The sequence below is a fragment of the Drosophila novamexicana genome, unplaced genomic scaffold (genome assembly GCF_003285875.2).
Source record: "Drosophila novamexicana strain 15010-1031.04,08,12 unplaced genomic scaffold, DnovRS2.1 tig00000193-arrow-pilon, whole genome shotgun sequence".
NCBI classification, from domain to species: Eukaryota; Metazoa; Arthropoda; class Insecta; order Diptera; family Drosophilidae; genus Drosophila; species Drosophila novamexicana.
In genome coordinates this window covers 7,345,037-7,358,700 of record NW_020824787.1, presented here as the reverse complement: position 1 = coordinate 7,358,700, position 13,664 = coordinate 7,345,037, and the positions used below count along the sequence as shown (strand labels likewise).

Genomic DNA, 13,664 nt, shown 5'->3' with positions numbered 1-13,664 from the left:
CAAAACAATTCCGTAGATTTAGTCCAATAATTGACAGAGCAGTCAGAGCTGAACTGACAGCAAATCAAGTGCTTTCAATTTGAATTCAGTTAAAATGTTTTTGGGCAGAAAATGTCTAAAACCGGAACAAAAATACATTTTTACAGAGAAATTCTATAAATTCCAATGTGTGTAGCCAAGCGGGCAAACAAATGAATAAGGGCTTACCTGATGGCAAATGGGTTGGTTTTGGGGCGAAATGGTGCCCACACAATTTTAGGATTTTGCACAAAAGTGCAAATGGCAAGGCAATTGAGAGGGACATCGGGTGATGTGTGCATGCCCATGAAAGAATAATTGAATATTTACAATTTTATTGAAAGCATTTGCTGCATTTGTTTGCACTTTGTAAGGCGCTTAAATGTGGTAGAATGGACTTGGAGCTATGCTGCAAATGCCAGATATATATATATAAAACAAAAAATGTTGATGTGGCTTCCACAAACATTAAAAAATCCCAAAGTGCAGGAAAATCAAAAATGTAAAGCAACAAAAGACAGTTTGCAGTTTGCAAGGCAAAGCTACTTTTGGGCCAAAGAGACACAAACGAAAGCTTAGTTTTTATATAAAGTACAACAACAATAAACACACACAGGCACACACACAGCAACACAGACACACAAGACACCAAAGCACAGCCCACAAATTACTTTTAAATAAAATGTTACATTTGTAATTTTAATAATACATTGGCCCCGGCACACACAACCAGTAAACAGCGCAGTTAAAAATGAAAGAGAGACTTGGCTAATAAAAACGTAGGAAAGAAAGAGAAGAAATCAGAATGCGCCAAAATGTAAAAATGCCTGCAACAAGCAATGCTGTCTGGAGTGTTCAATGAATATAAAACACAAACAGGCGCATGATAACTGAATTTAAAAATTCTTAAAAAAGAATAATGAAAATTTAATACAAAGTAAACAACGAATTGAAAGAATATATAGATATATGTTGCCAATGTAAATACATAAATTAGTTTTGTATTAAATAAATTCTTGACTAAATTTGTTTTTACAATTTACCCAATTTTCTTTTTGCTTAATTTTGATTTTAAATTGTTTTAACTGCAAAATCAATGCTGAAGTCTATGAATAAACGACTTTATAGAAAAAATTAAGAAATTAAGATATTAAAACATTTTAAAACTTAAAGAAAAGCTTGAAGCTAAGTTTTAGTTTAAATAAAATAAATACAAGGAATATATATTTGATATATATTGGTTTTTTTCTTTCTTTTAATTTAAATTAAATCAATTTTTATACATTACATTTTGTAAATATTGTAATAAATATTGTGAGAAAATATTAAATTCTATATATAATAATAAATATGAAACTAAGCCCAAGGATGAAATATGGAATGAATAAACCGTGTAAAAAGCAAATAAATAACTAAATAGTATTAAATAATGTAATAAAATAATAAATTGTCAATATAAATATATATATAATATATAATAAACAACAAAAAAAAAAGCCCAAGAGATATACACTTTTGATAAAAAAAAAAAAATAGTTTTAATAAACAAATAAGTTATTTTATTAAATTATTTGATTTTACCAAATAATAAATATGAGTAAAATTAAAAAACAGAAATTTAAGTCACTCGCAATTATTTTTTTTACCAAACGCCTGCAACAGTAAAGCGACTCTCTGTTGAGGCTATCAAAACCGAAATTGCCAAGCGACTGTGCACACCTTTTGCACATGTGTGGGTGTGTGTGTGTGTGTGTGTGTGTGTGTGTGTGTGCCTATTGCGTTCTGAGTGTGAGCTGCACTTAATGCCAGCGAACCAACGCGCCAAGCAGGACAAACGGCAGACCCGCAACGTTGTTAGCCGGAAACGGAAACTCGCGCACACAGACACAAGTGCAAATACATGCACACGCGCGCACACAGACACGCCTACGCGAAAAAACAAGTAAGAGCTTATAGTCGGGAGCCCCCGACTAAGGGATACCCTGAACCCTGCCCTTCCAACATCAAATGCATATATATATTCTATTTTAGAAGCTATATGTCAAGTTTGGTGACTCTAGCTCTTATTATTTACCAAAATTGCCCAAAAAACAGGATATCGATATCGATTTTTATCGATTGCTTGGAAACGGAGTAAGTTATCGATTATCGGAAACAAACTCGATCTGCGCAAGCACTAGGAGCACCTACATCTAAGCGGACAGACGGGCAGACAGACAGACGGACATGGCTAGATCGCGACTCGGCTATTGATGCTGATCAAGAATATATATACTTTATGGGGTCGGAGATGTCTCCTTCTGTCTGTTACATACATTTTGGATTTTGCACAAATACAATATACCCTTATACCCATTTTTAATGGGTTCAGGGTATAAAAAAAAAAACAAAAGAGATAACATAAAAAAATAGAAAATAAAACAGGCAGCAAAGACTCGTAAATTTTTAAACCAAACTTTACGTTGGCAAACAGCAAAGTTGGTCAACGGCTTTGCTTCGGTTAAGGCAAACAGCCTCAGGTTGGCCAGTTTGGGAACTGCTTGTTGGGCTTATACAGGTGTGCTAAGATTTAAAGTTGGCTCGCAGCTTAATTGCCAACAATTTAAATAGCTTTTAGTAAATATTATTAGTTTAAATTAAGCTAAAGAAAGGCGGCAGCAGCTGCCTGGCAGCAAAACTATTTTCATTTCTCCGCACTCGAAACCCTTTAACTTGGTCACGAAAAAGTATTTTTCTCTCTTTCTTCTTCTCTTTGTAGTTCTCGCAATGCAGCTCCATCTATGCTATCTATACCCGCTTTCAGGTATGTGCTACTCAATTAAGTTTTCTTTAATGTGTCTAATTAAACGAAATAAGATGGTCTAGTTAACTGTGAACGACTAAGAGATGCGCTTTTATCTGATATTTAATGTACTTTTCAGGAGAATTGAGAAGAGAGAAACGAATAGTTCAACTCAGTCCTGTAGCGCAATACTCATGTTCTTTCCATTCTATGTTCTTCTCAACACTGAATACTAAACTGAACGCTTAACAACACACTCGGGCCGGCAGATACTATCTCCTTTGTCTCACACCATGCTTCCAATTAATATCCAACAGCTCTAATTTATGTTCTTTTTACAGATTCAGGTTATACGAATTCCCTTTCATACCACAATCAGCTGCTACTTTAATTAGAACTAAATATTATTTTTATTTTAAGCATAATAGGAGACATTTAGAAACTCATTTTGCGACTTGCGCGTGCATCAGATGCGGCTGCTGAAGCGGAAAGAAACCGTGTATTGCAATAACAGCGTGTCTTTGACTATTGCTCTTTGCAAGGTAAACAAACTCTAATTAATAGAGATACATTTGCGACACACAAATAAACACAACTACACACACGCACGCACACACATACACAAAAATAACTATTAAGTTATCAAAGTGCACTGAGCATTGAAAAGTAAATATTTAACCAGAGCAAAGAGTTAAACAGAACTATTTTTAAATGCTTAAAAAGCAACAAGTGGAAATCGAGAGCCAAATTTACAGCATTTGAAATTTGCACAAATGTGCGTAAGCGCTGATAACTGAGATAACTTGAACGCAGCATAGATAATGGATTTTGTTCAGGTGTTCATTATTTACTTCTGATTGCGTCTTGCTGTTAAGCAAAACTTGACCAGTTTGTTAATATAATATGCAATATTATTGCGACCAAAGATAACACTTATGCATAATGCATATTTTTACCAGCTTGCAGTTAGTTTGTTTGTCAGCATATTTTATTTCTTATACTATTTGTCTGTCTCCCATATGCAAAGTTTTTTAACTATTAAGCTTACGTACCACACAGCGTATGCGCAATTTGCGTTTGCAAGTTTTTGCCAAAAAACAAAAAAAAAAACATTTATATGTGTAACATTTTTCCCATTTGCATAGCAAATATTATTATTATTGTTACACCAGTTGACTTCAGGAAACATTTTTTGCGCTAACCATGCAGGTTTTTATTATATTTTTTTCACAAATTTTCTTTACAGCAGCTGCATCATTTTTGCTGAATTGAAATAGTATTCATAAAATATTATTCACTTGAAATTGTCTTTTTATATAAATACTTGATTTCATAACAAAGCGTAATATTTCAAGAATTGATTGTAAGAAGTAATGTTAAGCGAGCGACGAAATCTTCTATCTCTCAAGATTTTTTAAAATGTTTTAACAAAGTTCTTAATAGATTAATTTAAGAATTTTATAATCTTTCAGGTAATCAAATTCGTTAAAATAGGAAATATTTTATAGAATTAGAAAATCGACTGCGCGATCCAAATATCGACTCTCATTTGACAAGTTCCTCTTTTGAATGTCGAGAAGCACAATAATCAATTGAATCAATCCAAATGGCATATGATCGAGTCGGCTGTGGCTGTGGCAACACATATATCCACGCTGGAGGCGTCGCAGAAGCGTCCCGCGGGGCAGGTGCCATTCACAGCGGTGGGCGTCGTGGCGCCAAAACAGAAGGCGAATGTGTTGCGCGAGGTGCAGGCAAATACATTGTTCTCATTGCACAGGCCACAGCTGTCGGTGTCGCCACAACTGGCGGGCATTTCGGAGCGCTGGAAACAGATTTGCGGCTTATCCGTGCAGACCAGGCCGTCGGGGCAGTTGAATATTTGATTCGTATTGGGGCTATCCTGGCCAAAGCACAATTGATATGCAGTCTGATTAATGCAGGCCGCATCGTTGCTGGCCTGACAGAGATTACAGCTGCTGTTAACCAGTTGCAGCTGCCAGCTCAGTGCAGCCAAAACTGTAAGCTACTATATTGTTTAAAATCCAGCTATATATCGCCCACATTCGCATCACTTACCACACAAGAAAGTCTGGACATCTTTTCAATAGTTCAAACAAGTCACAATTGAATAAAAAGCACAGCACGCAGCTAGTTTTTGTACACTTTTCTTAACACCTTGACACACTTGTATTTATCACACATATATATATATATGAAGCTTATCTGCGGAACAGCCAAAAAAAAATAACAAAAATTGCGATTTGATAAATCCACAAACATAAAAGATATGACCTTGAAAATAAGCCCAACCCTAAGAGCATGCAGAACGTGTAGAACTTTTTGCTTTTATCGCATGTAATTTGGCAATAAAATGTGTTTAAGCTACATAAATGATATGATATACGCTATGCATAGTGAACTAGCAGAAATTACCCGGCGTCGCTCGGAACAATTGAATTATGCAAAATTGTTTGCTTCGTTTGCGACAGCTGCAAAAAAAAGCAAATCGTTGACTGTAAATGAAGAATTGCTGCCAAATTTGAACCAGCGACCTCACACTTGTTAGTTCGACGCTCAGACAACTAAGCCACGGCATGTCAAGACGCAATAGCACGTCTTTATGGCTGCGTTGTTCTTCATATAAACACACTTTTACACAGACTAACAGATTCAATTTGCATATATTTACAATGGAAATTATGCAGTCTCTTGTGGGCGACATAAACACCAAGACTGCCAAAAGCTGTTGATGGGCGTGGCACATGCAAAATGAATTTCCAGTTTTATGGCCAAGCAATTCGAAATGCCAATTGGCCAGTCCGAGTGTTGCCAAGCCGCACAAAGGCTACAAAACTGTGCAACACACTAATCATACCCAGCTCTGTGTAATCTGAGCGCCAAATAAAATCGGTTTATGGTATGGAATAAAACGGCGAGTGGCAAATGGAATGAAGCTGCAACTGCTGCAACTCTTGCAACAGCTGCAACTCTACGCTAATCGCGCATGACCGACTCGAAGATACTCTGTATACAGCACATATAAATTTGGCTATTCTACTTTCGGCTCACTCTGGACTGTTCATGCTATAAAAAAAAGCTTTATGTATACCAAATAAAAGCAGCTAAAAGCTTCTTTTAGCGGTTTTATGGCTGGGGGGAACACATGTGGTATTAAATTCTTTGTGCTGCTTGAATATACCCTATCTTTCTCACTTCTAACGGGTATCACAATCAATTGTGCGTAATCAAGAATTTCCAACGCATGCAGCCAAAGGTGAAAACATTTTAAAGCAACAATTTACAAATCAATAAAGTGCAGAAATAATTTGTGTAATTTAATGCTCTTCAACTCTTTTGAATTCCGGCAAATTCCCATTAAATATGCCATTTGACATCACGACATATGATATCCAATGTGACATTTGGGTTTTTGGCTTGAAATCAGGCTTATTATGTGGGTGGCTAATTGTCAAAAGACAAAAGAAACAAAAGCTTCCAGAAGCTTCAAATTACAAGCTAAAAACACTCTGTAACTTAACTATGTGTACCATAAAAGTGGTGTACTGGGGGGGCCGCGCGTAAAGGGTGACGGGGGGTAGGTGAAAGAAGTGCACAAATAAGAATATATAAGGTATATTGAAAGCAAATACTCTAGTTATAGGTAAGCATATTTACTATATTGCCGATCAATACACCTTATATATGTCCTTAACACATTCCTAGCTTTCCTCCTTACAGAGTATTGTTCTAGCCATGTTCGCTCCCGATTCCCCGAGCTAAGTACAGGGTATTTGCACATCAATTCGTTCTGCTTTAACTTTCTCATGTATTCGAACAATAGTTGCATTTCCTTTGTTAAATTCTGTACAATTTTCTGCACATTTAATATTCATGAAGTTCAAATGCACACAAAGACACACACACACACAAATACACACCCAAACACATCCAATAATCAAGTATTTAGCTGAGCCCGTTTTTCGTTTCTGATTGCTTGACTCAAAACATCTGGCCCAATACACGATTTGGGGTGAATAAATCAATGCATTGCTCGGCTGTTCATCTTTATATATATATATATATATATAGAAAATACTATGCAAAAAAGTCTGTAATATAAGTTTTTTTGTTGCCCCAACAAAGCTTTGGTCGTGCCCTGGCCCGACCAACTGTCATTAAGTACTTTTTGGGCGCAAGTCGTTGCAGAAATCCCACAGCCAGTGTGATTTATTGTTGCATGCCTCCGGGCCCATGCTCAATTGGCCCATCATTATGTCGGGCATGCAATTTGTCAAACTTGCCGAGAGTCGACTGTTAAATGAACTATAAGTCGACGACAGTTTTCGGGGCTGCAATTAGATGAGTTTTTGCTCAATTTAAAGCCTTCGGCTATTAGCCAAGCGTGGCTCCCCCTCTTCGCTCTCTCTCGTTCTCTCTTACCCTCTCTATATATCTCTCTCTGTATTAACGACAAGATCTAACTTCTCGGTCATAAAATTGGCGCGTTCTATTTACTGTTGCATAACTTAAGGCAGCGAGACGTCGAAACGTTATATTGGCCAAATGTTCATTGACGGCCATCATTTTTATGGCCCTAACTTAGCCCAATGCATACGAAAGCAGACATAGAGATAAGCTCTAGAAATGCTGAAGCCCCACGAACAAAATCTGAAAAGCTGAGTACATTGCCAGCTAGCAAGTCGTAAAATCTACTGGCAATATAACATATACTTGCGCGAAGCCCAGGAATTTGTAATCAAAATACAGCCCAAAGGCGTCGCATGTAAATCTTGAAAAAGAGCGCAGTTTACAATTATGCCGAATAGCTCAAGTGCCTTTATAATGTTAAACAAATGCTATTTTAAGTGGGTACGAAAATTGGAGATCGAGTCCCTTCAAGATGAGCAGAAAACACATATAACTTTGTATCTTTTGCTTTATTTATGCTAGAAAATAATTATGTTATACGCGGAAGCGAAGATAAAGTTTCATGATTGTTAAAATTTAAAAAGATGCGCTCTTGACATCTGTCCGAGCCACAAGCTGGCGACACGCGTGCAGCTTAAGCGGACAGCGCGGGCCACAATATAAGTTGAACGCTTAATTCCCGGCACAATAACAAAAAAAAAAAAAACGAGAAAGAAATGCTATCTTCGGCACGCCGAAGATCTAATACCCTTGTAGACCCAACCTTTTCATAATGCTTATAGTGCCCGTATCTAAGAAGCACAGGGAAAATAGTTAATGCCGAGTTTGGTAATCTTGATCTTGATAAACAAAATGTTTTTTCATACAACTACTTCATTTTCGACCGATCGTTCCTATGGCAGCTATATGAAATAGTGGTCCGATCCTGCTGGTTTTCAATATGTGCTGCGTGCAACAGAAAGACGGATTTTTGCAAAATTTCATTAAGATAGCTTTAAAACTGAGGGACTAGTTCGCATAGAAACAGGCATACGGACAGACGGACTTGGCTCTGTCGACTCGGCTGTTGATGCTGATCAAGAATATATATACTTTATGGGGTCGGAGATGTCTCCTTCTATGCGTTACACATTTCACGACAAAATTATAATACCCCCTGCAAGGGTATAATAAATAAAAGCAATATGGGGAGAAGAGGAAGAGCGAGCAGAGCTAGTAGCAACATCTCTAGAAGGATATAGAACGACAGCCTCGATTAGCAAGGAACAAGGACCATGCTGGGCGAATGCCGCAACTCGCACACGCATACACACACACACACACAATCCTCCAATAATGCCAGCTCAAGGACTTTTGTGTACATTTTGCAGCTTAAGTGTTTACTAATTGTTGAAAGCTGTTTAACCATAACTGTAAATGACTCGCCTCGAGCCTTAAATGGAGCTGCCTCCGGGTCTGAAGCAAGTACGGCCAGATGATAAGCGTGTTTATCAATAAATGTTGAATTTAATACTTAAAACTCGTTGCGTCCATTTAACCCGCACGAGCACTGTTTCATTCAACTCTGGAGCAATTCTTGGAACTAGTCAGCCCGTCATCTTTGTTTAATTTTGTCTAGCGTTCTGCTTTGTTCATCGGATTTGACACGAGCTGCCAAATAATCTGCCACACTATATTTGCCTGACACACGCACAGGTGATTAGAGCGCTGCTAATGAGTAATGCGTAGCAGCTGGTAAATCTTAGAGTTCATTTGGGTTCTTGAACTTGAAAGAGGGATTGAAAAAAAAAGACTTTCTTTGAGTCATAAAAAACCATATAAGTTTGGTTGTCAAGCTATAGACTCTTTCTCGACAAGTCCAATAAACCAAGAAAGTATAGCTAACTATAATCTTATTTACTTTAAAATATAAGAATCTTAGAGGCATAGAATTGTAAATTAAATCTGTCAAATTCTAAACTAAAGTTTAAGGAGAAAGTAGAATAAATACCCTTCTGGACATTTGCTTTACCTTTTAGCGGATATGTAAGAGTACTTAAGCTCGTCCATGTTTTTTTTTTTGTACTAGTTCAAATTGTTGTACTTATAACGCTGAAATCGATATGTATCTTCTGATCTCTATCAAGGTAACAATAAGGTATAGTTACAAGGGAAGGGGGACCTGACTGTCAGGCATTTAAAGGATTCGCCGGGATGTAACAATTGGAGGCGCCTCTCTCTCAATGTGATGGCATTGATTGGGCAAATATATGAGGAGCAGAGTGAAGCTAATTAAAGAAGAGTTTATCTTGATAAACGAAAAGTATTCCGTACAAAAATCTAATTGCCAACCGATCGTTCTATGGCAGCTATATCATATAGTCGTCCGATCCGGCCAGTTTTGACATATGTATTGCGTGCAACACCAAGAGGGACTTTCATGTCTTAAAACTGAACTGACTAGTTCGCGTAGAAATAGACAGATGGACAGGCGGTCGGATTGATAGACGGACAGATGTATAGACAGACAAAAGTCAGACATATATATAATTTATGGAATCGGAGATGTCTTCTTCTATGCGTTGCACATATGATGGGAAAATAAAAATGTATAAAAACGAATCTAGCAGCACTTGCAATATTTTGTTATTATAAACAGTTTTTAGAAATTCTTTTGTAATTTTCTCTATTTATATCGTATTAATTTGAAATCTTTTCAACAGTTTCCAGCACGATTACATTTTCGCAGCTCAACGCATAAATATCAGATGGAAAACCTCAAAAATACCCGTCAACGTGCTGCAAAAGTTTTCTAGCTCTTGCCGCAAGCAGAACTCGTAGCAACGAAACTTGTGGCCCGAATTGAAGACAAACTTTAATGCCATTATAGAAACCGCATCTGCCACGCCTTCAAGCCAGCCACCCACCCACTCGCAAGCAAGTCGAAATAGTATATATAAAATGCAAGAAGTGCATAAAATTCCAATAAACCTGCTGCCAACGAAATGCACGTGAACATGCCAGCGGTTGCCTACCGCTCTAGGTTGGGGGTTACGTCTGCCTCTGAATATCTTTGAAATGTACGGCAAGTAGTTTGACACTGTCACGACATCTGATTGTTGTCAGTGTGCGCTTTAGACCCGAAAAGATGTTTTGAAATGCTTAACAGTTGCTCAACTGTTTGGTTGGGTGTAGAAAAATGTTTAAATATAGATTGAATATATATCTATATATATAAAACTCTTTGTCCTGACTGACTGAATGACTGACTCACTGACTGACTGACTGCCTGATTGACTCACTTATTGATTGACTGACTGAGTGAGTGAGTGACTTATTGATTGACTCGCTGACTGACTAACTGACTGACTGACTGGCTAACTGACTGACTGACTGAGTGACTGATTGACTGACTTATTGATTGACTGACTGATTGACTGACTGACTGAATAACTGACTGACTGTATGACTTACTGACTGACAGACTAATTGATTGACTGACTGACTGACTGACTGACTGACTGATTGACTGACATTGATTGACTGACTGATTGACTCAATGACTGACTAACTGACGGACTGACTGACTGGCTGACTGACTGACTGACTGACTGTCTGACTGACTGACTGATTGACTGAGTGACTGAATGACTGAGTGAGTGACTTATTGGTTGACTCACTGATTGACTCACTGACTTACTGACTCACTGACTGACTGATTGACCGATTGACTGACTGAATAACTGACTGACTGTATGACTGACTGACTGACAGACTTATTGATTGGCTGACTGACTGAGTGACTGACTCACTGACTCACTGACTCACTGACTTACTGACTCACTGACTGACTGATTGACTGACTGACTGGCTGACTGACTATATGACTGACTGACGGCCTGAATGACTGTATACCCATTTCCCCATTTCACGGGCAAGGCCGCGCAGTATTCGCAATGGTAACATATTTATGTATAGCTAATTACTTAGAGGCGGTAATGGCATTCCCAAAGAACCCGCACATATTTTTCTATAATTAACCCGTCTTTGATAAATGAGCCAAAGCGCATTTTCAAAAGCTCTCAAATTGCTTGTCACTTGTCAGTCTCAATTGGCTTGGCGTCATTTTTTGTAATTTGCTTAAATAACTCTACCCTGTAACTAATTAGCATATGCAAAATGGGTATAATCATTTTGTAAGCCCCATTTCAAGTCCATTTCGTAAGGACACGCTAAGTTTATCCAACCATTAGATTGTCCAGAAGCTTGAACAATTATTTCTGCTCATATTCCTGTTTATATTAAAAAAGTTCAACATAGTTTGAGAAATAATAAATGTTTAAATGTTTTAAAAATCGAGTAAATTGTGTTGGTTCGACTAAAGAAGTTGCATTCATAAATATCCAATGAAATAATAATAATAATATAAATAAATGTTATTACTATATATAACATAACATATTATATCGAGTATTTTATTAATGCGTATTTAGTATTATAATAGAGAGACTTCACAGCACATATACCCTGTAATATATATCCCGACACTAAAGTGCAATGTTATTTTCTCTCAAGTAATAAAACTTGTTCCACTTTTAATCATAATTAATAAGTGCTCAATGGGACTGAAATAATAATAAAATTTCCTTTCTTCATTCTGCTCGCTGTTTCTGCTTTTTATCTGCTTCTTCCTCCTCTTGCGCTGATTAAAGTTGAAAAATTGAAGTTAAAGTTGAGAGTTAAGCCCAAAACTGATTTTACGCTTCGCAACTTTTAATGACCAACAGAGGAGCAAGGGTGCGCCGGGTGTTGGGGGATTGGCATCAACGGCGTGTTTCGGCATCAAAATGTGCGCATAATGCGGCTCTTTAATGGATTCCATTGCATACATTTGGGGGAGGCGCAAGCTGCGCCAGCAGCAGCAAAAAAAAAATTATGCAACGCCCTCTGAAAAATGGCATCTCATGCAAATTGCCAGCACGTTGCGTGCGATTTGTGGGGCGCCACGCTGTGGCAGCTATGCGGCATGATGCCCAGTCTTATGTACGAGAGGGGGAGAAGCGGGTTGGAGGGGACTACGGTCGGGCTCTGGCTTGATGTTTTGTTTTAATTTAGCCGAAATTATTCCAACATTTCGCAATTGAGCACTAGCCGCAGTTAATTGAGATTGAAAGCAAACCTATTTTTAGAAAATTTACTAACGAAGAGGAGAAGCTTGAAGAGAAGAGAGTGGAAGATAACAACTATGTCAACAATTACGGGTAATCAATCAATTTTCATTTCAATCGAATTGATAATATAATTGTGCTTGAATTGCATTTCCATGGAAAATCATTATCATCAAATATTAAATTAACTTGAAACGGAAATGTCAATGAACAGTGGGTAGCGGTGGTGGGAAGGGGGGGGGGGGGGGGGGGGGGGGCCTGCATTTTCCAAGTTGACGCTTTGAAATCAATTAAAAATTTGCCACAAGGTCGGTGCGCCAGGAAGCCATTTTAAGCGCTTTGGGGAAGAGAAAATTTGTTACTTGCTTTTGCGGCTACTCAAAAACTGAGCACTGGAAAATCTGTCAAGCAATTGGCCCAAAACAGGCTACAATTAAAGCATAATTAAAACGAATTATATGTAAAAGCTCTAGGAAATGCTGACGACGGTATTTAAAACGTTTGTGTAACCATTTTCAAATAAATGTCAAAGTGTCGCCAACTTTTCCACTTTCCACTTTCTACCCGGCTGTCTAGGGATCGCATATAACAACAAGTTTCTAATGCTATGTAAAGACAGAGATGCGCTTGTTGTGTTACAAATGAACTAGATCAAAATTGTAAGCAATTTATTAGCTAATTCCTAATTGAAACTGATTAAAATATTTATATCTTTAACCTATTTCAGTTAAATTTATCTGTACCTGCTTAGCAAACACACGTTCCACAAAGGAATCGCGTTTTAGATCAGCTTAATAACAGCATAATAACAGTACAATAACAGAATAGAGCACATAACTAACACGCTCACAACTTCTGCCAATGCTCTCTTCTTGCAAACGGGATCTCTTCTGCATACGTAAACACAGCGCAACAATTCAATTACTTATCTCACTCATACAAATGTCATTTTATCTACGCTGCTCACTCTGTGGCAGGAGCAGATTCTGTTCAAGCAACAGCATTAAAGAAATGGCAGTTAACAGTGGACAAATCGCACTAATACAATGAACTCTCACTTATCCGAAATGTGTACTCTCTGGATAGGCGCGCTCTGATCTGAATAATAGCGCCAAAAGCAGCTGACAAACACTCAAAATACCGCAATGTACATGCATACATATTATTTTTTCAATGTTTCTTTTACGCTCTTCTCACTTCATGAATATAATTTATATACATACATATGTATATACGTGTGTGTTTGATCAAGCTGTTCCCAGCGGTTTTTGGTTTTCCCTTTTGCC

The 13,664-nt window shown here is 37.6% G+C and overlaps 1 protein-coding gene across 1 annotated transcript; it reads right to left on the bottom strand.

The window, feature by feature from the left end:
- Window positions 1-4,397: 4,397 nt before the first annotated feature.
- On the bottom strand, window positions 4,398-4,900 carry LOC115759297. The gene is made up of 2 exons (XM_030700200.1): window positions 4,880-4,900; window positions 4,398-4,826 (listed from the first exon to the last, which is right to left on the bottom strand). Exons 1-2 carry the CDS (start codon window positions 4,898-4,900, stop codon window positions 4,398-4,400), a joined length of 450 nt encoding a protein of 149 aa, XP_030556060.1.
- Window positions 4,901-13,664: the final 8,764 nt, after the last annotated feature.